The 27,656-nt window shown below is 43.0% G+C and overlaps 1 protein-coding gene across 5 annotated transcripts; it reads right to left on the bottom strand.

The window, feature by feature from the left end:
- Positions 1-442: 442 nt before the first annotated feature.
- abl2 (c-abl oncogene 2, non-receptor tyrosine kinase) lies at positions 443-27,391 on the bottom strand. Of its 5 annotated transcripts, none has more exons than XM_026157920.1 (11): positions 26,626-27,391; positions 12,314-12,445; positions 9,761-10,056; positions 9,354-9,626; positions 9,020-9,104; positions 8,726-8,903; positions 8,433-8,617; positions 8,187-8,339; positions 7,832-7,921; positions 7,323-7,505; positions 443-5,331 (listed from the first exon to the last, which is right to left on the bottom strand). In XM_026157920.1, exons 1-11 carry the CDS (start codon positions 26,840-26,842, stop codon positions 3,518-3,520), a joined length of 3,606 nt encoding a protein of 1,201 aa, XP_026013705.1. In that variant the 5' UTR covers positions 26,843-27,391; the 3' UTR covers positions 443-3,517. The 5 variants fall into 5 exon arrangements, with proteins under 5 accessions (XP_026013705.1, XP_026013706.1, XP_026013708.1 ...); XM_026157921.1 differs by having other exon boundaries at positions 12,314-12,442; XM_026157923.1 differs by lacking the exon at positions 26,626-27,391 and adding an exon at positions 12,692-13,012.
- Positions 27,392-27,656: the final 265 nt, after the last annotated feature.

Below are 27,656 nucleotides of genomic sequence, written 5' to 3'. Positions count from 1 at the left end.
TGAATGAGAGGGAGAAAGGCTGAACGATAAACATGGAAAGAGTAGAGGTAGTGAAGCTCGATGAGTTTATACACCTGGAGTCAGCCATCCAAACCAAAGGACGGTGTACAAGAGAGTTGATAGAGACAGGGCCTGCTGCTTGACAGTAAAGATTTTCAACTTGAATATTTTATTGATCTGTATCCAATGTGTAATTTTAAGTGTTCCTTAAGCTTTTGAGCAGCATATTTTACACAGAAAGATTTAATTCAAATCAAGTCAGTTTTATTTATGTAGTGCCAAATCACAACAAGAGTTCTCTCGAGGCGCTTTGTGTTGTAAGGTATAGACCCTAAGATAAAAAAGAGAAAACCCCAAATAACAAATGGCCCTCATATTAGCAACACTTGGCTAACATCGTCTGTTCCACTTGAAATTCACTGCAAATAAACCACAAACCAAACAATATTCATCAATATCTTTATTATTTACAATAGGCTTAACACTGATAAGCAAAACTTCACAGTAATATAATGTGAGCTTTAAATAAAAAAACAAAACACAAAATATATATTTTGTACAATAAAAAAGTTAATGTTAACATCTGCCATTTTTCATCCCTGTTTAGTTTCACATATTTCATTACGGTGTGTCTGTGTGTTGATTTTACATTGCACTCATACAACTGAAGACGCGGCCTTTGGTATATTGATACGTACGCACGTTCTCCAGAGCTGTACTCCACAACAGGGAGACATGAGAAGACAAAATAAACAGATCTACAGGATCAATGCAGTCAAAAAACATAAATAAAGTCAATGTAAAGGACTGAGGATGAGCAAAAATGTTGTGGTCAGGCTTAAATATTAAACAGCATTGGTCTTGAGATCAGGCTTGTGAGTTGGTACGAAATCAGTTCGCTGACAATCAACAATTGAATCCTTAAAAAATAAAATAAATAAAACTGTTTGGAAAAGAAATGCGTGATTTCAGGATTTTTTCTTTCACCATCTAAAAAGGCGTATCACACAAAGTAAAGAGGAACTAAGGCCAATCTGGTGCTAGTCAGTTCTAAAGGTTTTAGACTGAAGTGTGATCAGATCAGGCAGATTTGTGTGACCGGACTAACAGCGCTAACAGCGCTAACAGCGCTAACAGCCACAAATAAACCCCATTAGTTACAGATTTTCCAAATAGAGTCCGACTGATACAATTGTTGATCCAATATTCTTTCTTTCAGACACACAGAACTAAAAATATTTCCTTAGCATTTATTGGGGTAATCTGTTCATGTATTTATTTATGCTGTGTTGCCAACATGAAATTCGCAGAGCACCCTCTGGTGGACAAGATATAGAATATCAACATTCATAACGTGGTTGAAGGGTGTTTCTCACATCTCTTCTAAATTTTAATGCATTTATTACAAATGCTGACACCAACTGGCAAATATCCAATATGGCCAAACAGCACATGTTGGCATCGGGCCGTTAACCTCCAAATGACAGAAACCGGCAGTGCAGTGACAGGATTATAACGATGTCATTGAAATCGAAACATACGCATGAGTTTTAATGAGGGACTTGAACATTCTGTGAGTCCTCGCAGTGGACAAATTGTTTCACAAAAAGGCACCAAGAATTGTGAAGAAAGGTGGCATTTTTCATTTCATGTTATTTTAAATGCACAAAAATCAGCTCGTCTAAAAGCAACCTGTTTGGCAAAAAAGGGCAATTTTACTGACGCACAAGAAGAAGAAAAATTAAAGGATGAAATGCACCACAAAAAAAAAAAGACATGCCATTGAAAGGCATTAAAAGTGTTACGGACTTGCAGCAGTGTTTACAATTTTACATGTACAGAGCATGTGTCAATGAACCAATGAGATCGAGGCTGTATCCAGTGTACATAAATATGAGAACCAAAGAAAGGAAACAAATAAAAAGGAAAATAATACAAGTTGTGTATGTGCTGTACACAATTCTGCTTGTGCTCAAAAAACAGAGCAGATATCTCTGGGCTTATTTAGTGTGATCGAAACAAAGTATGGGCCAGTAAGTTAAATGGAAAAAAGAATATGGCACCTTAAGGGATTAAAGAGACACGCAGTTGAACCAGGTTGAGAACAGAAGAATACATTCATAAAGCAGATAATCAGATCTGGGTGGATGGGCCTTGAAATACATCTCTTCAGTCAGAAACATTGTTTTTTATGCTGTGACCACAGATAAATCTTTTGATTGTTGGATATGAAAGAAGTCAAATATTTACATAGCTTTTCTTTTAAAATAGGTCTGTGCTTTAAAAAAACCCCAAACAACAATAATTTAAAATTCAAGTTCATACATAGACATTCTAAAAAGCATTTTTCTGTGAACCAAATAATGTACAAATTGCTCATGTGCTGAAGACATACTGCAGTTAGTTGAGAGATCAGTACTGTGTGATTAGTGTGAAGTAGGTCTCTGCATTTCGCAGCGTTCTTACACTGAAGAATGAGGCACTGAGGCCATGACTAGGCTACAGGGAATCCAGCACTGTCCACACTCGCAAGGACACTTATAAAAACACTGTCCCAGTTCACCTGCTCGTGTGCTACCCTGTGCTCTATCTTTCCTCACTCCACGTGTTTCAGCTCCATCGTGCAAAACAACGAAGCAGCGTGCGAGGATAACTGGACACGAATAATGAAATGCTTTAAGGGGCTGGGGAGATTCCCCATTCTTGTGGCACTACGTTAAGGTGTGGACATCAGTCACAGAAGCAAAGACAAATTCTGTGTTCGTTCATTATGTGTCAGTGCTGTGGGGAATATCTGTGAAATGCACACGTTTACTTTTGTAGGCAATCGCTAAAACTTTTATTATGATTAGGTGGACATGACGAAATTTCACGGTTACTATTGAAAAAAACAAAACAAAAGCAACCAGACTTTAACCCCACACAAGGGACAAAGCAGGTGTGGGTGTTATTTATAACCTTTTTACACTTGTCCAACTGGCCTATGAGAACACCCCCCACCACCCCTCGTACCTCGAAGGAGTTCACATGAATGTAATTTCCGAAATGGCTCACGATCACTTGGTTCTCCAGACACAGAGGAAAACGGTACACTTACATATTTGTAAAACAATTCTTGAGTTTAAATTGAGGGGAAGCAGAGTGAGCTTTACCTACTCTGTCGGCTGGCTACACACAGCTGATACACTCGACATTCAGGCAGCAAGGACGCCTTTACATCAAGGCCACGTAAAAAGTTGTGGTGAAACGTTTTATGGTGCGACTTGAATTTAGTTTGGTATATTATTTCTCAATATGTACAGGTTAGAGGAAAATTAGTGTCCACACTGGCATTTTATCAAACTGATTTGTAAACAATTAAAAAAAAAAAGTTATTTCTTGTAGTGATAGTGTGAGGTACAGCAGAGGTGCGTCTCGATCCGTCCCCAGAAAGCTGTCAACAGAACCTGAAACATAAAAAAGGAATCAAAGCGACCTGTTGGGTAGTTAGAGGTGAAGATTTGTGGCGTCACGGTGGCTACCTCTGCACTACGTCACTAATCTCTTTAATACAGCCGTGTAGGTTATCCAGTACAGTGTTGGACCCCACGCCACCCAACCCCCCACCTCCTGACGACGAGGCTCTCAGTTCTTGCAGGCTGAGCTCCAGCTTCCCCACTGCCTCTCGAAAGGCAAACTTGTTCCTCATCTGAGGGATGCAGTCCACATAACCTGAGCAGTAGTCTAGCAGCTGATGGCCAGCGTCCAGAACCTGGCTGCTGGAGGGGCTTTCGGAGCTGGCGTGGAGTGCGCTGCTCAGGCATTCCGCGCAGTCCAGCAAGGCCTCGCGGCTAACCCGCTCCAAGGGCGCCCTCTCCACTTGCTGCCTAGTTCGCCGCAGTGCCACTTTGGAACCAGCAGACAGTGCTGTGTGCGAGGGGGCAGTGGTGGTCGCCCCATTGGCCATTTTAGTGGGCGTTGTGTTTGTGGTGGCAGAGCAAGAAGAAGAAAAGGAAGAAGCTGGAGGCACTTGCGGTGGTGGCACTGATGGTCTGCCTGTCATCATTCCTCCTGACATTCGCCCTGACCTTTGACCTTTTAATGTGTCCCCATTTACTTCCACGGGCATTCCTCCGACTTGCTCTTCTCCGTCGCCGCTGTAGGAGTGTTGCAGACTGCGCAGAGTAGGGGGAGGCGGCGGCGCACACTTGGGTTTGACGAGGCGTGGCTTGTCTCGGTCTGCTTGGTGCTCAGACAGCAGTTTAAAGCGGTTCCCCTGAGAGTCTAGCCCGACCAGGTGCACGTCACCTGGGCTGTGCTTCAGTGTGGGAGAGATCAGCACTGGGACTTTGTGGTTGTGAGTCGGCCCACCTGCTGCAGCTGATGACATGCTCAAGCCCGAGCACTTGGAGGGAGATGTCCAACTCTGCTGCCTGTCCAGTCCTCCACTCTCCTCTCTACCCTCCCTGACTCGGGACAGGCTGTCCGAATCCCCAACTTCCCCCCCGACCCCCGGTGCCCTCACCCCTACAGTAGTGCCCCGGGGTAGTAGCTTGGCTTTGGGCCTTTCCCTGATCTGTGCAGTCCCCTCATCCATCCTCCTCAGCAGAGTTTCTGACGGTCGTGCAGCCCCGTTCTCTGGCTGAGAGGTTGTTGAGGCAGTCCTCTCCAGAGGCGGTTTAGCACTGCGGTTCCTGGGTAACGTCAGAGCCATGCGCTCCAAATCAGGCAGCCCAGCTGACATTGAGGAGGTAGAATTGGACCTAGGGAAAGGTTTAGGCCCACCAACTATATTTCCACCCTCGTCTGCGGAGCATGTCTTTCCTGTCCGTAGCCCCAGGGTCTTTTTAATGAGTCTAGGGGTAAAAAAGCCAGCCAGCCCACTCCAACTGCTACCACTTGTCACCTGTGAACCAAAGCCTCCCCCAGAGGGTTTCTGTCCAAAAGCTGCCCCGCAGCAGCGAGACTGTGCCTGGATAGGTTCCCCATGTGAGTGGGAAGGAGACGCAGAGAAGCCCCCTAAACTGTCTGACTGGGGCAGGGGAGGAGGAGCACTGAAATCGGGTGTAGGCTCGTACTTTTTGTGAGGTTGTGTCTCCATCTCCCGGAAGGAACTGCTTCTCTTGGGTGGCATCGGAAGGTTCTGTTGGTGCTGAGAAGACTGTGACGAGGAAGATTTCTTTTTGATAAATGAGCTAAAGAAGCCAGTCTTGCGGTCTCGTGTAAATGTGCCCACATCCTGTGCATCCTCTAAAAGGCTGCTGGGAGATTTATCTCTTGACTGTTGCTTTCTGGGGAGGGCTGGGGAGGTGCCTGATCGGCCGTCCCCTCCGAGCAAAGATGACGCCCAACCTGGAAAGAAAAGAGGAAGAGGAGGAATCACAATCATACAACAGACCGACTGAACTCAGCAGGAGCACAAACATCTGTTAAAAGCTTGCTTAATAGCTTAAAAGAGACATAATGAATAACTGCTTTTTGGCTCGCTCATCTATACATCAATGTCACTCATGTCAGGCAGCTGATGCTGCTGTATCCTGTATCTCCGCCTTTGGGATTCACAATCTGAGAAAAAGCATTCGAAGAAGGTGAACAGACTTGTCTTTGAGCCCGTGCCAGTCAAGGAAAAGCACACAGTAATTCAACGATTCACAAGCTGCTGTTTCAAAAGATAATGAACACACTTCAGGGACTGAACAACAGAAACTGCACAACTTCTCCAACATGGAAAGCTGCTGTGTCACTACGCTCAAAGAGGAAGCTGCAATTGTGTTACACTTCTGCTGACCTTTAAATCGGCACAGAACGCCGGGCAGCTTCACCAAACAAGCAGATGAAGTGAAACGAATGAAAGAGGAAGCTGCAAACGCTTTTTCATTACATTTAGAAAACCTGTGATGTGAAGCAGCAGATAGGAAAGCAATAAACCTCAGACACACAGTTCCTTATCTTTAGGAACATCATATACATTTAAAAATAAAACAGAAAGAGGAAATGCTGAGATTCAAGATGTTCATTCAATGTTTGTGCACTGATTATTTCCTTATGGGCACTTTCACGATACCAGTGACGAACCAAAATGGGGTTTTAGTGGACTTTAGTTTTGCTGTTTATTGTGCAACAAAAACTCATTGACACTTCTTTCTTTATTGGTGAATACACAAGTTCTTGGACCAAAGCCCTAAAGACTTATCATAGAAGCATATTTGGTTTTCTTTCAGTTCATTTACACTTAACTTCCTGTGGTTGCTCCACTTAGTTCCTGTATTAGTTAACAGACACAGGTAAACAGAGGCATCAACGCCCTCCCCCCAGCACATGGAAATGATTTTTATTTCAGTGAACCAAAATATTTATTGACACCTTGTTTTAGTGAAGTACGACCACGTCCAGACAAAACTGACAGTCACATAAGGAGGTGAAGAAAGGTACACGCAGGCGAAGGGTTGACAAACCATTTTACACACGAGACAAACACACAAAAACCCAACACAAAGCAAATAAATAAGTAATAACTTAAAATAAGATACAACGTTATGTACATTTAATATTAGTGAGTGAACAGTGAAGTATTGATGTATCATCAAGTATTAATTGGAGGAATAATATTAATGGCACAAATAGACCAGGAGAGAAAATAAACAAAAGCTTATGTTAATCAGATGATGACTGTGTCACAGTGAAGATGCAATTATTTATTTGAACATAAAGACAGGTTATTGTATTAGAGGAGTTTGAGTGCTGGTGTCTTTTTACTTGAGGATGCTGAAAACATTCGATTTTAATGCAATTAAAAAATACAGCTGTACAGGAAACTTGCAGAGTGAGGCTGTAATGCTGTTAAATCTCAGGCAGGACAACAGTCTGAGGATAACAGACTAAAAACGAGATGTTCTGTGATCGTGAGAGACGAGAACGTCATTTTAACCCCCGTGCACAGAGCGCACTCATTCTGTATTCCTTTTATTATTTCATTGTTGAATATTTACTCGTTTGTGGGGTTTTATGCTTATTTAGTGTGTGCAAGCTTCATGGGTGATCAAAAAAACAAACAAAACAAAAACATACTTAAAAAGTGCTTATGAAAAATTGATCAGGCAGTTAGACATAAATATGCTGACCAATGAATGCATGCAGGCTTTTGCTGCTGGTCGGCCAAATGAATGACAGATGTCAGATGGTGATCGATCAGCTGTCGGGGAAAATGACGGCCATTCTTTTGAGGCGGCGGGCCAGACGTCGCTGCAGCTGACTCTCTGAATCAGTGTCCTCCGACGTACCTGCAGAATCATAAAGTGAGGCACCCGACTGGTTGGTAGTGACATGGGCACGGCTGGCTGTACCTGAGTGACCGTGCGTGCAGTGGTCGGTGCGGCCATCCAGTCCACCCTCGATGTTTTCCTTGTTTTCTGTGTGCTTGTGGAGTGGGCGAGATTTGGAAGGCAACAGGGGCATATCATGACTGAAAGACTGCAGCGGCCCGCTGTGATCAGAGGATGCTGTCTTACAGAGCTCCTCTGCCACCTCTGCAATGTGCAAAGAAGAAAAGCATTCAGCTGAGAGGCATTTACTACTCTAATCCAGCAAAGTACACGCTGCTCGTTTACTGACCAATTAAACCTGAATATAGGAGAGTGAACAGAAGATTCCAGTTTGTTAAACTCCTGTTTGCACATGTTCACTTGTTCTTTCTCTACTCTCACATATTTAACTGAATTACCTGAAGCTGTGTTACTAAAGGTCAGTAGGCTAAATAAGACCCAGTTTGCATGATCAGCCAAGTCAGTGCATGTATTTCAGAGTCACAGTGAAGGTTTAGAGGCTACATGTCATAAGCTGCACGTTCCTGTACCTTCAGAAATGCTCGAGCCGTGAAACATCGTTTCGAAGGCTTGGTGGATCTCTGCAAACGAAGGTCGATCCAACGGGCTCCACTGCCAGCCTGACAGCATGACACAAACACAAAGACGAGAAAGGTTTTATACATGAAAGCAATGAGACAATAGCATTCGACTTCAAATCGGTTATCAAGCCGTCAATCTTTGTTTCTTTGGTTTATTTATACTCTTTTGTATTTCTTGAAAGACGTTATGCAAATTTACACATAATTGCTGTTTCACTTCATTCAAACATGTACAGACGAGCACTCCCTGCGTGTCTCTGAAATGTGGAGCAGCAACAGTCAGGTAAAAAAAACATGCACTCACATGCCCTCATCAGCTCATAAACTTTGGGCGGGCATCCCTCAGGTTGCTCCATGCGATAGCCTTTCTCCAAGAGATCGTAGACCTGAGACAAATCGATACCCGGGTAGGGAGACATGCCATAAGTGGCAATTTCCCAAAGTAGCACTCCAAAAGCTGTCGGAGAAACGAGTTCAGAGGATCAAAGATGAGCACACTGAAAATTAATTCAAGACGGCAAAACGATGCTGGAAAAGCTGCACTGCTCACCCCAGACATCAGACTTGATGGAGAAGGTGTTGTAGGCAAGGCTCTCCGGTGCGGTCCATTTGATGGGGAACTTGGCCCCAGCGTGGGCGGTGTAGGTGTCACCGGTCATCAACCGGCTCAGGCCGAAATCTGCAACCTTCACGACATGATTCTCACCGACCAGGCAGTTCCTTGCTGCGAGATCCCTGAGAGGTAAAGAAAACAACAAAATTGGACATTTAGAAAAAGACAAGTGAAATATTATACACGTAAAAGAAGCAGCATAAACACACACACACACACACACACACTACCTGTGTATAAAGTTCTTTTTCTCCAGATACTCCATGGCAGAGGAGATCTGCGTTGCCATGTATAGCAGCGCAACAGCATTCACCTCATCGCGTTCACACTCTCTCAAGTAGTCCAGTAGGTTGCCATGTGGCATATACTCGGTCACAATGTAGAAAGGAGGCTCTAACGTACACACACCTGTGGGGGACAGACTGGTTTAAAATAAATACTGAAGGAAACGTGAAAATTACGGAAAATCAAAAGTTATCCTCAAAATGAAAAAAAAAGGTTTAGCAGCATTCATAAATACTGACCCAGCAGCTGAACGAGGTTTGGGTGTTTAACCTCTTTCATCACTGCTGCCTCTTTCAAAAACTCCTCTACTTCCATGGTGTCTTCCTGTCATTGCACAAATAGAAACAAAAGAAAACATTTTTGTTAAAATCAGTGGTCTGGACAGAAATGGGAAATGGTGCAGCAACAATAGGCTTAATCACATGTAATACCACTGTCCACCTGCAGGTGGTGGTCTGTGATCATTTTTGGGTCATGCCCTATAATTCACAGCTGCAAATATGAAAATGTGACACTTTAGAGCTGCAATCTCAGATAAACAAATAGTCAACATGTAGAAATAACTCTACGCACCTTTAGTGTTTTGACAGCCACAGTGAGGTTGTACTTTTTCCACACTCCGACATACACCTCCCCATACTGGCCTCCTCCCAGCTTGTGCTTCATGGTGATGTCTGTGCGCTCCATCTCCCACTTATCATGGATGGGTGACACACCGTACACTGTAGGCTTGTTACATTTGGGTGCAGGGTAGTGCAGCGTGGTGACCAGACCATCAGGTACAGTGGAGTGGTGATGGACCAGCTCGGCCAGAGTGGCGAAGCGGCTTTCGGATGTTACGTACACCTGATGGGGAGGAAGCATGAAGGTGGATAAGGATGAAAAAGAAAGAAAAAGGTCAAGATTATGAACAGACCGAGTCTGTCCAGAAAACATCACTCTAGTGAGCCCGTTTAATAATTTAAACCCAATCCTTCTACCTTTCCATCCGTGGCTGTGTTGATCCGGTAGTGGTACACTCTGCCCTCATAGCGCAGAGATATGGACAGCTGTCCGGGGCTGCTCTCGCTTTCTCGCACCAGAAAACTGCCATTGATAAGTGATGAGAGCAGATACTCTGCAGCGCTGCGGGAAACGGGCCCGTGGTACCAGCTATGCTTCTCCAGGCTGTTGACCGGTGTGATGTAGTTGGAGGGAACCCATCCCTGACCGTTTTTAGACCTCACTTCACTCCACTCTCCATTCTGGTTGTAGCCCAGCACACGCAGCTTCTCACCTGAACACAGAAGGAGTGGGTTGTGCAAACATATTAAAAGGTGCCGATTATAACGAAGGAGTAGTCAGCTTATCGGTATCTAGACAATCCTGTTTTAATTGATTTGTTGTCTGTTTTGTTACACAACATGAAAGACAACTAGTTCAAATAGTCACTACATTCCTGTAAGACTTGGATAACAGGTCAAACAGAAAGAAGAGGTTTCATGGGCATGACTCGCCCCTCAGTGAAATTACATCAAAAGCGATGGAACAATAAAAGGGTTGGGTGCACATCATATCTGTCACAGAGGGCCAGGCAAAACTAGGCCTGTACTGACTTGGTGTGTTGTCTCTGTCTGCCTCTGACGTCAGCGCGAGAGAGGGAGCGGAGAGGCTGATGTGCTGGATACTTTAACAGGGAGGCACAAGAAAACACTGAAAGGAGCGGTGATCAGACTTGCCAGTGGGACACAGGTTTAGGAAAAGAAAATAGCTTAGTGTGGAAAAAAACGAGGGTAGATGTAGGTTAGGTGTGATTGTAGAAGAAAATAAAAGGAAGAGGATATTAAGGCTATCCATCTTTTACACTCACCCTCCACTAAAACGCCAAGTTTACTCACTAATCCATTAACCTTTCAGCATCTTTCGTCATGATGGACTGTGTTGGTCTGTAGGGGGCATTAAAATAAAGCGAGGGGCTTTGCTGGTGCAATAAAATTGGAAGCAGGAGGTCGAATGGAGAAGCAGATGAAAGTGGACAGAAGTTTATAAAACTCACAAACAAGATTTTGCAAAGCTTATCTTCTATCACAGCTTGCAGGATAGAAACACACAGACTGTTCTGACTCTTTGCTTTGGCAAAACAGGAACATTACTGCAAGACGACCCTGATGCCTCCTGCACTGCTGCGGTCATTTTTTAAACACAGGCTTAAAGTTGATTGAACATAGTGTTGGGCTATCATTAGTTAGTTTAAACTTTGAGAAATAGCAGATACAATGATTCTGTAATAGGCTGCTCATATTAAGCACTGCAGTCCAATAAACACTTAACTAAAATAGCTGCAGTGTTAGAGCCATATAACATTCAACTAACCAGTGCTACAGGGCTAGCTCATAAAACTAAACAGTGTACTAGCAATCAGGAGAACTACATTAAACAAAGATGGTTATCCATATCCAGCCCACTAATCCACTGGTCTCCTCTGTGTCTGCCTTGTGTGCCCCTAGGTTTTGTGGGAGTGGAAACACTGACTGTCTTGCTGCATCACACTGGGAGCCACATGTGCCTGAAGCAGGGCTTTGGTCTGGCCTAGCCTAGTCAGGTCTGGCACAGAGAAGAGACAATGATTAGCCCCAGACATGGCCTGTTAAGACCCCTTCTGTGACCGGCGTCCGCCTGCTGCGCTCGTCCACCTGTTATTATTACAGTCAAGCCGATTTCATATTAACACAACATTAAAGGCCCGCTGGGTGTTTTCCATGCAACAGAGCAAAGAGTGGGACAGACAGCAAGAGAGAAGTGGAGCCTGGGAGCGCACATGTGCATGCATGTGGGCAGGAATCTCAGATTTACTCCATGAGTCAGGGTCTAAACATCATTTCCATCCCAGGCAGCTGCCATGGAAGTCTTAAAACGATGGATAATTAACGCGCTGCCACATTAAACACATTAGACTGGATGGTGACAGAAGCCTGGATGTCTGAAAAATATTACGAGGATATTTTAAGCTTATTGCCCAGGGGAGAACTGGATGAGTGGTTAAGTGCTGCTGAATGAGAGAAAAGAGGTCTGGACTAAAAGTGTGTGCATTAAGAGGCAGAGCGAATAAGATATTTGTAATTATGGCAAAGCATGAGCATCACTGGTGTTTCAGGTATTATTCAGTGTGGAAACTATAGCTCATAAAACCTCAGCTGGTCATGTGTGGGTGTCTGAGGATCAGGTTATTGATGATGTCATGAGATAAGCTCTGTTGACACAGAACATGCCTTTGGAATAACTGGACGACACCTTTCCAGGTGGTGCCAACTTGATCCCTGTGCTCTGTTGCAACACGTGCTGTTTAGAAAGGTGTGGGTATAATGATCAATGATGTGGAAAAAAAGCTCAAGCGCTCAGTTGTAACCAGACAACAATGTTTAGCGATGATGCACAGAAAGAATGAAGTTTTTGTGAAACCAGAGGTTGTAGCAGTGAGAGAGTTAGTAAGAAAGTATGAACCATCTAAAGAGGTTATTCAGTTTTCCCCCCTCCAAATTCAGACTTGGGTTTACCTTTGGTGATGCTGAGTGTGTTGTCTCCACTAGCAACAAAGTCATAAAGTGCAACAAAGAGGTTAGGGTCGCTCTCGGTCGCGCCCAGAAGGTTCTCCTTGGAGCTCCAGCGCACCGCCTCTGTCAGAGCTTCTGGTAAGAAAGGACAAGCAAAAGAAAAGACATCACATTACTATGATTATCAGAGAGATTTGATTCACACAGGTGAACAACAAGACCACAACTCCACTGCTGGCTGACACCTTCAATGAATTTTGCCAGCTTACAATCCTCTTTGACAGAAACTGAACACAAAAAGCAGCACAGCAGCATTTATTGCGACCCATAAATCCTAAGGTTTTTCCATAATCCTAAGACCCCATCCTGCTGCCCGTCTACCTGTCTTTCGAGGTCGAGTCCCCAGTCTGAAACCTGTGCGGAGTTTATGGCCACTCAAAGCATCCCACTCATCTTCAAAACTGCTGCTTGCTTGCAGGCACCTCAGAAGCATCACTTCACTCGGCCAACTCTCCTTAACTCACTAGCTACACAAACAGGCCTGCTGTGGGCCAGGTACAATCTGAGATGGGAGTGTCTTTGCATTTGTATTTATGAAGGGAAAAAAAGAGGAGGAGCTATTAAACCAAAGGGAGGGGAAAGCACATAAAGAAGGGCTGAATGACATACACACAGAAATGTAGCTAACACGTACATGCTCTACAGCTGCTCCCAACATTGCTGCATGTCTGGACAGCTGGTTAAAGAGTGGGAGAGGATTGGGAATGAAGGGAAGCAGGATAAAGAAAAGTCACATCAGTACAAGAAACTGAATGCAAACAGAGAAGCTGCTACATGCATGTTTTTGCCATAAAGAGGATGGAAGTCGTGTGCCAAAAGTGATCGAGTAACCCCCGATTGTATAGTTCATCTTTAAACATATACAATGTGCTTGTTAAATAAGAACAACGCCTAATCCATGTAATATGCTTGTAGAATGTTATTTTACATTTTAATTAGTGAGAAAAGCATTGCTTTCTCAAACATACACAGATTGTAACTGAAAGCAATAACCCTAAACTCTGAGTCATATTCAGAGTGAGATGAGTTTATTCTGGAGGCTGTAGTTTCCAAACGTATAGGATTTCACTACTGATTTATGTTTATAAACAAAACAATACAAAACCCCAAAATGATGGCAGCAGAATAAATGGAAGTGATATAACACATGATGTCACCTCTCGCTACCACATACATGTACAGGCAAATGTTTAACAAAGAAACTAGCTGATTCATAGCAGATTTCCTCCTCTGGGATCAGCGTCACTAAAGTCACTTTGACTGTCAAACCAGACTGTCCTGTTAAACCATCGTTTGAACCGACTCGGTGTTGGCACTTAGAGGTCGTTTTGAACTACTTACTGAAACAGACCATCCTGCCATGCAACAGCACTGCCACTGAGACCACAGACATGCAGGTTATGTTCAAGATGACACAACACGCACCATCTACTGTCCAATCATCACCATAGCGTCATGATTCCTGGAAGATCCCAGTCAACCTCATTACACAGGAAGTACAAAAGGGACTCAAGTTTTTAAGAGACCATCTAAATTCTTGCCTGATGCGTCTGATGCAACAATGATAAATTCCTACGAGTAACAGATTTGCTCTTTATTTCTAATATCAGCAGTCTGCAAAACTAACAAAAACACAACTGCTGTCATGCTACAAACACAAAACCTAGAATAAAAAAAACATGATATTGGCTGTAAAACTGAACTCTAAAACCAGCAAATGGGAGAACAATCACAGACAGCCCAGACGTTCACAATTCTTTTGGTAGACGAGGTTCTGATGAAAAACTATATTTTAATTAAGCCTGAGAGATTAAGGAAAAAGCTTTATCTAGTTAAACCATGTTAAAACGCTGCGTTTCCACCAGAGCAGTCCAGTCAAATTTAAAACACTGAGTGGCAATTATGTTTTAATCACAGACACACAAAGCTGGCAGAAATTCATCAAGAAATGATCTTTTTTCCCCCTTTCTTAGCCTTCATAATTTGGCAGGTACACAGTCTACATGGGAAAAGCTCTCTGCTTTCATAGCAAAGGCTGTAAACACAACCGAAATCTTGTCTCAAACAATGCAGCTGTATATTGTCGGTTCTTTCCAGTATCTATATTCAACACTTGCCCACCTTTGTTCCGGACCAGCATGCACTGCAACGCAGCACTAGCTGTGACCTGACTCAGCCACAGTTCCCAGTACATCTTCTGCTTTGGGTTGGATGGCAAAAAGCCTCAGTATCCACAAAAACGCAGTTTCTCTTCATTCACTGTGACTCCAAACTGTTTTTAAAAAAACATCCAACTGTGTCTCAGACAATGGAGACTGAGGAGCACATTACTCTGGCAAAAAAATGACTGAGGAGCTCAGGACAGTTCTCCAAGTCATCGCCTTCACTGTGGAGTACGAAGATTGTACACACAGCAATCGGAGAGCGAGAGAGAGACACAAAGGCATCTCCAGCCAAATTATTTACCGATGTAGTCTTTGACTTAAGCCACCCCGACTTCTGTTATTACCGTAGTGAATACCAGCCTCCTGCTGAAATCTACCCACTAGCTTTGATGTGGCCTAAGGGAGTCAAGATTTCCAGAGTCCATCTGGAGAACACAGACACCCATGACTGATGTTTGGAGCCTGAACCCACTCTGAAAGACGGCAAAAAGCGGCAGAGAGAGAGAGAGAGTGAGCGCAAAAAAGACATGTGGTTGGGGGCCATGCATATACAGAGGTTTGGGGGTAGGGCAGGGTATATGGCAGTGAGGAAGGACGTGTCCATATGTGCGTGTATGTGTGCTTGGGGAGTGTGTGAGACCTGTGGCCAACAGCAGATGGCCGGTCTTGTTCCTCTAGGGGGGAGAGGTCCTATTGACCCACACTTTTCTTCTGATGCATGTGCATAAACGATCATGGCTCCAACTGCTGTAGTCAGGCTAAGCCAACTGTCAGAGCTGCTCCTCTTACATATCTATGTATCAGATTGCGCTTCCCAGGAATGTCTAAATGAAAAAGGGACACAATGCCATTTCTCAAAAGGTCTCAATCTGAGAAATCTCAATTCTAGTTACAAGAGAAAGAAACTCCATCACTAATTATTCCAAGGCCTCAACCCGATCACATTAAATGATGAAATACTTCAGTCAGGCAAAATGCTCTTGGCCTCGTATGCTGAAATGTTTGACTGAGCGAGCAGTTGGCCAGCGCGGGTACGTCGTGTGCCCGTCCGGGTGCCTCAGTGAGTGCGTCTGCTGTGATGTGCAACACATGTGCGCACTGAAGAAACTATGGCTTTGTGCTGAATGCTGGAGAGCGGGTGTTTGTGTCTGTGGGGTATAGCAAGCCTGCACCCCCAAGACAGCTGCGACAGAGGTGACCCTTGTACCAGGAGCACACATACTCACATATCAGCGATGACACCCTTCCCCTGGATGCCTCAACAGCTGTTTGAATGTTTGCGCCTACAAGTGTCTATAAAGAGGTCACTTTACCAGCCAAGCACCTTGTGGGGAGTAGTAAACAACACAGTAATATCTTCTGCACACCCTAATCAAAAACAATGCTGATTGTATCTTAAGCCCGTGACCAGTGAGGTCAGGTGGTATTTTCAGCTGCTGCAAAACAAAACATGGCAGCATGACATCCAGGAATAACTCTGCAAAGCACACAGTGACGACGGTGTGATGATAAACGGCTGGCTGAATGCCGGAAGTGTGAACAAAACCCTCATACAATACTGCGGATGAGACCCGCTTACACAAGACGTTATGTGAGCCTGACAAGCCTGATCAGATCCTGCACTGTATTCACTCCATAATCCTGGAAATGACAGACCTGGGGGCTGAAATGCATGCTATAACCTGGCACCACCAATTATCCTTTCATATTCAATGACGATTATCCAGTTCTTCATAATTCAACCTCAAATCTCGCAAGAGTTTATGATGTTTTTCAGAATTAGAGGAGACTTTCTAAGACATTCATGGAGAGTTTGAAGTCAAGAAAAAGCCTTTCACAAATGTCCTGGACATGTGGCTTTACATTCTGTACAGCACATTACGATGTCTACTTTTAAACATCTGGATCAAATAGGAAATCCACAACATGTCTGATGCTGTTTAATTGTACGAGTTTTAAGCAAAATTTAGAACACTCGAATTGTCTCAGATGTGCACCGCTAAGCTGAATTTTTATTGACATTACCATTCAGGTGAGAAACTCAGATAATAAACATGTCAGCTCCCTAGTACAGTGTGACTAGATCACTGTCCAGTGGATATACAGTCAGCAGGAGGAAGGCATGGGCCCTACCAGCACTCTTATCCTAAAGGTCTTGCTACACAGCAGAAAGCACGTCTACAGTACTTTGTCTCACTCTATAGTAACTCTATGAAAAACGAGTTCACAATTTTAAACATTGGTTTGTTATTTAGGTTTAGATCGTCTGCTTCTGGTTTCGGACTTCTAACTGACAAAACAAGAAAATGCCTGAGGAAACTATTAGTAACTGATAAAACAACTACTTGGCACATTTGTAACATGAAGCCAAGGACACGAAATACTGCTCACACTGTGTACTGGCTACAGTATGTAATAAAGAAACTAGGGGTGGGCGATAGAAACGATATACGATAGAAACGATATAAATTTGGCCAACGATAGAGATTTTGACTATGCCGCTCTATCGCATGTCGATGACGTCATCAAGCTGCGCCTGTTTTGGTCGAAAGCATCGCAGCGGCTACAACCATTATCATCTGCTAATTATGCTGGGCGACAGTCATAGCAAAAAGATGAAGCACTGTTGAAATATGGGGAAAGCCAAAAACTGCGCTTCCTCCACTTCCGTAACATTGATTCATTAATGTTGAATTCTCTCTCTACTCCCATGTTGTTGCAGTATATTAATGACTAACCTGGTATTGTGGATGAATGATCTCAGTTGTTCTCCTGACTGAAGTTTGCCCCGTGTACAGCATCCTGCTATGCGATTGCATTTGTGCCTGACCACCAGAATCCCTCACGTTAACTTTTATCAAGTGGAAAAAAGTTGGCGTTCATCCTCCAGCTTCACTGTGCTAATGTTATGCTAAGATAGCTGTGTCGCTAGCAATCACGTAGCACAAGTAACCCTGCAAACGCCACTGCTGTTTAGTTTTCTGTCTTCATTTATGTTGGAAGTGGCAGCAGAGCTGTACGTTTGAATTAGTTTCAAAAATCTCAGTCAGAACATGCTATGAAATGTTTAGGTGGAAGCTAGCGAGCTAACTTCCTGCTAACTTCTAACTCCGTTAAATTTAATAAATTCTGTTTTCATGGATGCCTGGATGTTAAACTTAATTGTTACACCTGGTAAAGCAGCAACACTGATGATTTTATTAAAGATTAAAGAATTTAGACCATTTTTACCTCTCGGTGTTCGTTTGAATTTGGGACCTGAGTTTTGGACCCAGATTACTCCTCGAAGCTCCTCACTACGGCAGCCGTAATGCTCTGACAATCCATCAAGCAGTGCAGCTTACTAAAGTTGTACTAAAACATTTTTAACAGATTTCTGCAGCCAAGCACATTCTCGATTTTTGAGACAATTAAAGGATTTTAAGTGTGCCTTATAGTGTGGAAAATACGTTATACAGAAAAAAAAGAATATATCGCGATATATATCGTTACTGCACATGCTTCAAATTATACCGCGATATGGATTTTAGGCCATATCGCCCAGCCCTAAAAGAAACATCCTTCAAGTAACATAGTTTTGAATAAAATAACAATTTAGACTTGAAGTGGTTTCAAATGAAATTGATGGAATACGTTTTTTTAAATTCATGTATTTCAGTAACAAAACTATTTAAATCACCATTGAGCCATACATTATATGGAAACAGTCACTGTTAAATGAATTTTGAGGTCATAACCAAGTGTGTAAAGCAAGGAGCCTTTGCTTTACTTTAGATACCTAGAGCTTTATGCAATTTCTTGGTATTTTTGGCCACATGGCAAACAATTTATTTAATGCTTTAGTACATTACACACTACTTAAAAAGTGCTGTTTGAACCCCCCCCCCCCCCCCAAAAAAAAATCTGAATACTGAAAAAATATAAAAGAAAAGGCAAACATTATGTAAGTAAATTAATCTGTTTTTGAGACATCAACAACACTGAGAAATCCATCTGTACTTTGTGGAACAGTCAACAGTATCCACAGAAATAGGAGAGAATCAGTTGCTGTTCATGTGGACAAGACAAAGGACAATAGCCTCATTAATGACATATCACGTGTGTGTGTGTGTGTGTGTGTGTGTGTGTGTGTGTGTGTGTGTGTGTGTGTGTGTTGGCTCAGGAATGAATTCCCTGAAATGCCCTTGCACTTGATAAAATGGAAACATGGAGCTTCTGCTTGCTGAAACAGTCGCTCAGTCCATCAGCTATGGCTCCATTGCTGACATATACGCCTAACAATCACATACATGATGCATCTATGCTCTTATGCATACAGCTCATTCTTGTGATTACCGGCAGAGTTACATCACCCTCAACGGTGTTGCAAACCCCTCTGAGTAAACACTAACACATGCACTTACAGGCCCCTGTTGGAAGCGCCTCTCGTCTATTCATCCATTACATGCCCATGTAGAGCGCCATGGCTACATCAAACACACCAATAAGGGAGTGGAACATCAGGACAGGCCTAAGTTGGATCATTCAGGAATGGAGCCTTAATTGATGCCTCGACCAGTCTCTCGCGTTATGGGTTAATAATGAGTTGTAAATGGTAAACGGACTGGTTCTTATATAGCGTTTTCTAGTCTTCTGAGCACTCAAAGCACTTTATACAACTTGTGCATTCACTTGTGCACAAGCACATTTTTCTAAGTGCTTTCTAGCTAACATTCACACATCGGAGAGCAATTTGGGGTCCGTATCTTGCCCAAGGATAATTGGCATACAGACTAGGGGAAGCCAGGAATCGAACCACCAACCTTCCGATCAGTAGATGACCTGCTCTCACGCTTGAGCTACAGTCACCCCAGTATGAGTGCTTCCCTCTAGGTGTGCTGGCAACAGTGCTAATTGCTACTGTAATGTGACAGCAGGGAAGAAGAGGGCCATATGATGCTAAACTGACCAGTCATCACCAATCGATGCTCATTACACTAAAATAAATACATATTATTACACAAAATAATCCCTCAGACTGCAGGGATTAAAATATTAATTTCTTACATATGCAGATGAACAAAACTTCAGACCAAGGTGTTTATTTTGACAGCGTCCTTCAGGTAAAGAGGTGTGACCACCAGGACAGAACTTTCCAAAGCCTGAGGGTACACTCTCCTCGCTACCATCGCTGTGTTTGTCTTCAGTTTTTGCAGCGAGTGTTTACAAAAGGACCCGGTGACTAATCTTCATGTCTGAACGGCTAATCGGTGTATGGTGTGGTTAAGCTGTGCTAGGGTGTGGGTTTAATCTGCTTTACCCTGAGTCATTTTAAAGAAACAACTGGAGCCAAAGGGGGGGGGGATATCACATTATATGCATATTCACAATATAGTGGAAATGCCCCTGGCTGCAAAACTGACCCACTAGAGCGTTTAAATTTAATGTAAATGCCCTGTCAGCTTACTGCTTGATTAGATTGTTTCTCTACTTGGTTTAAACATAATCTAATTATCTATTTAACATTATTTACTGCAGTATAATTATGTAAAATTAAGCCTACAATCCTTAACAGATCAAATCTCTGAGAGCAATGTTTACAAAACCTCTTGCACTTCTGAACTCTAAGAGTAATCAAATGTATCACACAGGATATTGGAGCACAGCAGTGCCATGAGGCACACAGACCGGTCAGCTGGTGGGCAACTACGCTTAAAGAGAAGGACGCACCTCATAATCCGCAATAACACCTTCACTAGCAAGGATGGAAAGGACGAAAGAGTGTACGAGCACATAAATACAAGTGTGCAACTGCTTACAGTAAGCATGTGCAAGTGTGTATTTCTAGCCAAGTCTCCAGCCTGCAGCTGAGGAGATAAGCAGCAACGATAATGCCAGCAGTAGGGGGCTCATTCTAAGAAGCGATGATAATGCCAGCAGCAGAGGACTAAGCGAATCAGCGTTTAAGGGGTTTGGCTCGTAAGCCATATCCAGTGCTACACCATTGCAGTTTAACAGTGAAAACTGATTTCACTGGGAGCCACTTCAACAATTTGGTTAGATCGTCCTACAAAGTTTAAAACATTTGGTGTTTTTAAGCTGACAGATGAGGGAGATGACTTTACCATCTGCACAGCCAATCACTCGCTGTTCTGATTAATCCTCACCCTTTAATGATAAAAGCCACAGAGAGTTGAGGCCAAGGAATAAAAACTAGGATTGCGGTTTTGGGAACTACAACACCAACTGGTAGCAGATGCAAAGGCTTAAGGCTGCAACTGGGAGTTGAAGAGCGAGCAAACCAAAGACTTTAGAAAAGAGCTGCCTTTTCCCCCAATCTCTACTTTGTTATTTCTTCTGTTTTATCAAATGTCATAGCTGACACTCAGTTAACTGAATTCTTTCCTGCATGGTAACATTTGTTCATCGCAAAGCACTAACATTTAACAGACATTTTACTCTTCTTAGACTGATTTGGGATCGAGGCCCGTCTCCACATCCAGGATTCAGCAGAAGTTTGGGCTAGGAGCAAATTATCGGTCTGCTTGACCGAGAGGTTTCAGTCGTTTGCAGTACAGAGCAGCTTTGGCATGAGGAGAGCACAGACCAACATAAATTATTTAACACACAACCATTCGAGAGTGCACAACGGTGCATGTAATCTTCAGGCATAAGTCATATTTATCAGTGTTAAAATTATCTGCACAGAAAGACTTTGCTTCTGTGCAGCACCCACTGTATTGCACTTAATACAATCAGACTCATCGGTTTTACCCAAATTTCTCACCCAGAGGAGGTGTGGTCATGGCTCCTCCTAGTGGTTAATGGGAGTCATTAGGACTTCTTTTATCAACATATTATCTTTACTCCAAGATATTATCTCAGAAAGGGAATTCAAATCCTCCCCATAGCCACTGAGGTGTGTGAAACAGCCATCTCAGGATACTTCACTGGCTGCTGCAAGACTTATCCTGGTTGTTGGGAGTTTTAGCACATAGAGTCCACAGAAAAGCAGATCTGCCTCTAATCTAATTTCACCCGTGATGCAAATCAGCTTACGTCCTTGAATCCTGGATCCAGAAATCTCACATCTCCTCTGGGCAGATTTACCAGTACTGTATTGTAGATAGAGCTGGCTCCATGTGCGTCATCAGTACTACAGTTTAAGAGGAAAAAAAAATCCAATCTACTGATCTGTCCCAGTTTCTCTGATCTGTTTAGAGTAAAAATAGATCAGACTGTTATTTTGTTGAATTTATAAACCTTTCAGAAGGAGTGTGGGTTTTCTTTACACCTTTAAATGTAGGTTATCTTATATAAAGGTGTTGTGAAGGGTGACAAACTGCAGCACAACCTTGAATCAGAAATTCTATTCACAGTTTATCAGCACATTTGCTCTTCTACAAGAGCACAGGACACTCCCCTCACTGCAGTGTATCAGATGAACCCACTGCAGACATGACATCTCTGAACTCCTGACAGTGCTGAAGAGGGAGACCATCAATATGTTGCAGCCACTGATTCACCAATACTGCAACTGAACCAATAACCCAGAGAGGCGACTGTTTGACCAGCTTTCTTTGCATCAGCACAGAGGCAGTCTGCTCCTCGTTCAGCTGAGCGTTTTTAAAGCCGGCTTGTCTTTCTCCCAGGGTTTTATTTGTAGACAATGATGCCACATTAGAATTGAACTGAGGAAACCTTCAGCAGGGGACAAGGGCAGAGTCACCTTTTTTTAAATTCACTAAAGAGAAAGCCTGCCCAAAGCTGCAATTTACAGATGTCTCAGAGCGAAAACAGAGTCCTTGAGCCAAGCATATCGACAGCCAATTTACACCAACAGGCCCGGCCTCATTTGTCACCCTAAAACGACAAATGCGGCATACTGATAAAAACTCTAGAAAGCATGTGCTCGTGTAATACCCTCTGACACGAGAAAGACAGGCAGCAACACAGAAGCATGAGTTCAGCAGACAAACATGCATTCCTCAGACTGGCACCTTTCAATTACATCTCAAGAAGGCATCATTAAACCCAAGAAGTATGCTAGTCTGTTATAAAGTTTGTTATGTAGAAGCAGGATTAATGCAACTTGTAGCTTTCAGTGGTGTCAACAGCCATAATCCCACAGATGTGTAACCAGTAATGCATACATTTAAAAAACTTTTTTCAATTAGTTAAAAAAATAAAAATCTGTATTTTAGGATTTTTAAACGGTTGTGTTTACGATGTTTTGGTTTTTTTGGGCTGCATACTCTCACTAATGCTGTGATGGAAATACATATTAAAGCTGATAATTGGGGTTAATGTCAGTGGATACAGGGTCACTGCCTGGTCAAACTTTGTGATGCTTAATTGCCGGCCTGGCATCGTTGGAGTTTTTGTTTTTGTCCTTTTTTTGTGCGTTAGCAAGCAAATAAGCAGCTGAGAAATCACCAAACGTGTCATTTTAGACATTTTTGAATACTGAAAACATCCTAAACATTTAGGACTTTTTGAGAGTCTGCATAGTTAGTACTGCTAACATTATGCTGTGGACCTTGAACTATGGAGGCCTACATTTATGACATCTGCCCATATCCACTAACAGTGCTAAGCGCTCCTTCAGCTGTTCGACACTTAAATACATATCTCAGGAGTGCAATGACTGCTGACACTCTTAGTGGACGTGCACCGACTGGAACTGATGCTGAGGCTGTTGTGTTGGAGTACAACAACAAAGCGATGGAGAACAAACTTCCAATCTGGGAATTGAGGGTAAACACACATTCCTCTGGGGTATATCCAGTATAGATGTTTGCTGTTGGGCTAATGTGTCTGCTGCTAGGCTAATCAGACTTCTATAGGGGTGTGTAGGTCACTCAGTAAACTTTCAGATGCCCTCTCTTGTGGTCTCCACGCTGTAGGAGATAGCACACCATGTTACTACCCGCCATGAGTCCTGCTGGTGCGACTGGCAAGCCATACATAAACATTACAGTACTGTGCAAAAGATCTTACACCTGCCATTTTTACATTATCCTATGAAAATGGCAAAGCGGATACACTGGTTTATTGAAACCTACAAATATACATGGAAATGTGATATATGTCAAAAACAGATTTTATACAGTTCCAACAACCTTAAGAGTCAGTATTTCATATGACCACCTTTATTCTTCAACACAACTTGAAGTCTGTTATGCAAGTGTTCCTGTAATTACTTTAAGCAGCTTTCAGGAATAGTTTTGCTGGCTTCTTGAAGGATATTCAAACCTATTCTTTGAATGCTGGCTCACTTTTGTTCAGTTCTTTGTAAACACGATCCCACAATGCTTCAGTAATGTTGTGGTCTGCGCTCTGAGGAGGCCAATCCATGACTGATAGTGTTTCCTGATAATGTGTTTTTCTAACCAGGTGTGCTTTTATTGCACTGGCAGTGTGTTTGAGTACACTGTTATGCTAAATAATGAAGGTCTTACCAGTCAGATGCTTTCTAGATGGGGTTTGATACACCATGCAGTACTGACTGTAACCCCCCCCCTCCCCGACCACCACATCCACACCATGTTAAGATATCCCAACAGTTCTTTAGGAATCACCTTGTCAGTGCAAAAATGCAATTTTATGTCTGTCAAACTGTTTTATCATTGGCATTTTTCATAGACTCAACTACAGAAACGGGGTTGTTTTTACAACAGGCTGCCAAAACATACAATTTAAAATTGGTTCTTTATTAAAGAACAAGTTATTTCTTATGTGTACCTATGGGTTAGGCACCTCGTATTCCTGAATGACTCATAGCACAGTGTTAAGCAGCTTTACAAACAAAAACCTCTCTCTCTAAATTCTTAGGACTGTACTGAATATGAGTGACAAGGCAGCCAACTTCCAAAGAAAAGTTCTTTAGGAAAAAACCTTCAGAAGGCCTGGAGCACTATTGCTCAACAACACTTAAAACAAAAACAAAAAAAAACCCATAAATGACAAGAACATCTGGCTGCTTGGAAACAAAATATAAATAAATTAAGCCTGACTCAAGTTTTTTGCACATTACTGTACATCAAAGAGTAATTTTGCAAAAAAGAAAAACCTCACCTACTTGGTTGACTCACACAATATATTAACATTTAATTTTGCTGCAATGGAACCGGAATTTTCCCACATAGGATCAATCAAACGCATCTCAACTTTGATGTCCAAGTGAACAGATAAGCAATCTCAAACTATATAACTGACTTAAAATGTATTTGTTTTCTCACAAAATAATGATAAACAATATGAACTGAAGGAGCTTCCATACCTCACAAAACATTATGCAAAAACAACAAGTTGCTTTGTGGCTTTTGGTCATACTAAAACTGCAACAGTGACACAAATTTCAGCTTTTAAAGTGCAAATATATTGGATTTGCTAATGCTATTTACAAACTAGCAACCACTTTTGTTTTAGCCTAAACAATGAGATATTACTTCCTAATAATCAAAAGAGCTTCCTTTAAAATGTAAGATAATGCTATATCATTATCGCATGAATAGACTACCAGCAAAGAGGCAGTTTTATATTCAGTGAAAGACAGAGCACAGTTCCAAGCTTCCTCACTTAAGAGTCTTTGTTCTATTATTGTGTGCTTTGAAGAGTAGCAGTCTCTCTGCAGAGTGGCTGTGTGACTGCATCCTGGATGCTATAAAAAGGCTACTCCTGCCCCGACACTGGAGAAAACAGAACAGTGCCGACAGTGAGCGGTGTTGCACTTAGTGGGTCTGCCTGTCTGTGTATGCACTTCAAGCTGAGGACTGTTACTTTTGAGATGTGAGAGCCAGGAACTAAAAATGCTTTCCATTCCCAAAAGGTTGCACCTTCCATGTGTCCTTGCTCACTGCAGTGATGGGAGGGCGTTTGGTCTGGGACATCAGTGGAAAAAACTAGGCGAGTTATGCCAGCAGTTCTACATATATGCGGCATGTGTGACGTAAACATTCATTCAAGGGCACAAACGAATGAGAAACTAAGACAGCAGCATGTACACATCAAACTTTTGCCCGAGGTTACGTTCAGAGCAGAGTGTTCAATCAAGATGTGTGAGCAAACAATTAGGAGAAGCTCTTTGAGAATAAAATGCATTATAATGAATATGAGATCATGCAAACCTAATGGATATGCTATAGCCTCCATTACTTATAACCCCAGAAGTCTCATTAAGCAACCAGCTGAGAGGGCTTTGAGGAAGAAGGCGCGCCGACTCTCCATGACTCAAAAGAGAAAGATACTGAAGATCTGCAAGCAGATATCAACTTGAATACACTGCTTTGAAGCTGAAACACGGGTAGCACCTCCTCTGTTTTTTGTGGGGCCCAAACCCACATTGCCTTTTTTTTTTTTTTTTTTAAATCATGAGTTACCTTATGTATTATCTGATCTTGAGGACAGACATGACAAAAACAGTATAACAAGAAAGGAATAGCCTTAAACCTTGATGTTTCCTCGGTGTCAACATATAATCACAGAAGGTCACTTAAATAATTGACACGTTTCCCATTAGATCAATCTGAGCAGTCATCTTGCTGAGCCTGTTGTAACAGTAGACAGAGGATAGAAGCGAGCATGTGAAACCCACTAGGTGCTGTAATGTGAGCCTGAGGTGGTTTCTATTGTGAGTTAATGGAGTGGAATTGTTAGTCAACCACTGGAGGCAAGAATCAGTGTTTCCAAACCGGGTATCACATAGAGGGGCCTTGGAGGAAACAAGTTAACCTCTGGGTATGACCCCTTGAATCGAGCACAGAAGACTCTTCCTCTCTTTAGGAACAGTACACCTCTTTTCGGATCATTTGGTGACATGCATCACATTCATACGCCCCAACAAAGTAATGACTTGGTGTGAAATCACGGCAATCTTGTTACCACTATTCAGTAAATAACTGACTTCTGTGTGCATACACAAACAATAGCGAAATTAACACAGTAAAATGGATGAGGCATGGAAAGCTAATGTTGGATGGCATGGCTATTTCCGCTAACGCGTCGTTGTCAAATAGCATGGAGTCGATTAGCGAATCAGCAGAAAAGAAAAAAAAACCAAATTAGATTTTATCTCCGCTTGTAGGTTGACAGCTACTTATTTCTCTTTACCTGAATGCTGCGTGAATATATTGATGCCTGGATCGGGCACATTGACTGGAGCTGTCCTGCCTGGCGGTGTCCCGGTGCTACTGCCGGGTTCCCGGGGTCTCCTCCCGACGCCGCTCCCCCGGTTCCCCTTCCCTTGGTGTGGTTGGGGCGCGTGGGGCTGTGGTGGCTGGAGCCCGGTCGATGTACCCTCACCGACTCGGCCAACCTGCTGTCCCATCCCGGTAGTTTGGCGTGAGGACGAAGCAAGCAAACCCCCCTGCGCGCGTCTGGTTCACATTCCCCCAAAGCTGGAGCGGCCTGGCCCGAATACTCTTCCTCAATCCCTTCCCCGCCGTTCTTTCAGTGGGCTAAAGTAAAACTAGCCCGTGTTAGCTCGCCTAGCTAGCCCGTTAGCTAACGTTAGCTGCTATCAGTGAAACCCACCCACCCTGCCTTTAACAATAAAATCCCAACCCCGGCGTGTGACAGCGACTGCCTCTAATTCCTTGCTCCGGGTGGCATCCGAGTAGTAATAAAAGACACCCGGTTGGCTATATTCGGTCAAATTGAAGCTAGTTAGAATCGTTTTGCCGTTGTGCGGCCGCTGCGCGCCCCCTCTGACGCCGCCATCTTTACCGCAGAATAGAAGATGTGTGTTGCACAAGGCGGGGGGTTCGCCTGGATCCACTATCCACTGTCAGCGTGATCCTCCACCTCCAACCTGGTCCCAACAGTTCCCCTGCACCCGCACCTACACCGCTGGAGGGGACATGTAGAAAAACTAAAAAGTTTAGAAGTTCTTCCCCACTTTTAAAAGAATGTGATTACCAAGTTTAATTAACATATGACTAAGATGATATAGTCGATGTACTCATCAATATTAAACGGATATATTTCCTTTATTAAAAAAATACAGCTCAAACATCTGAAGTCAATACACGTATAACAGCATACCTTTTCATATATTCTTCAGATTTCAAGAGGTTATTTAAACGTAGACACCTGTATTTGAAATTTAAACATGTAAATCAACACAATAAAGACATTATTTA

This window comes from Astatotilapia calliptera, chromosome 23 (assembly GCF_900246225.1).
Source record: "Astatotilapia calliptera chromosome 23, fAstCal1.2, whole genome shotgun sequence".
Taxonomy (NCBI): domain Eukaryota; kingdom Metazoa; phylum Chordata; class Actinopteri; order Cichliformes; family Cichlidae; genus Astatotilapia; species Astatotilapia calliptera.
This window is presented reverse-complemented; position numbering and strand designations above follow the sequence as displayed.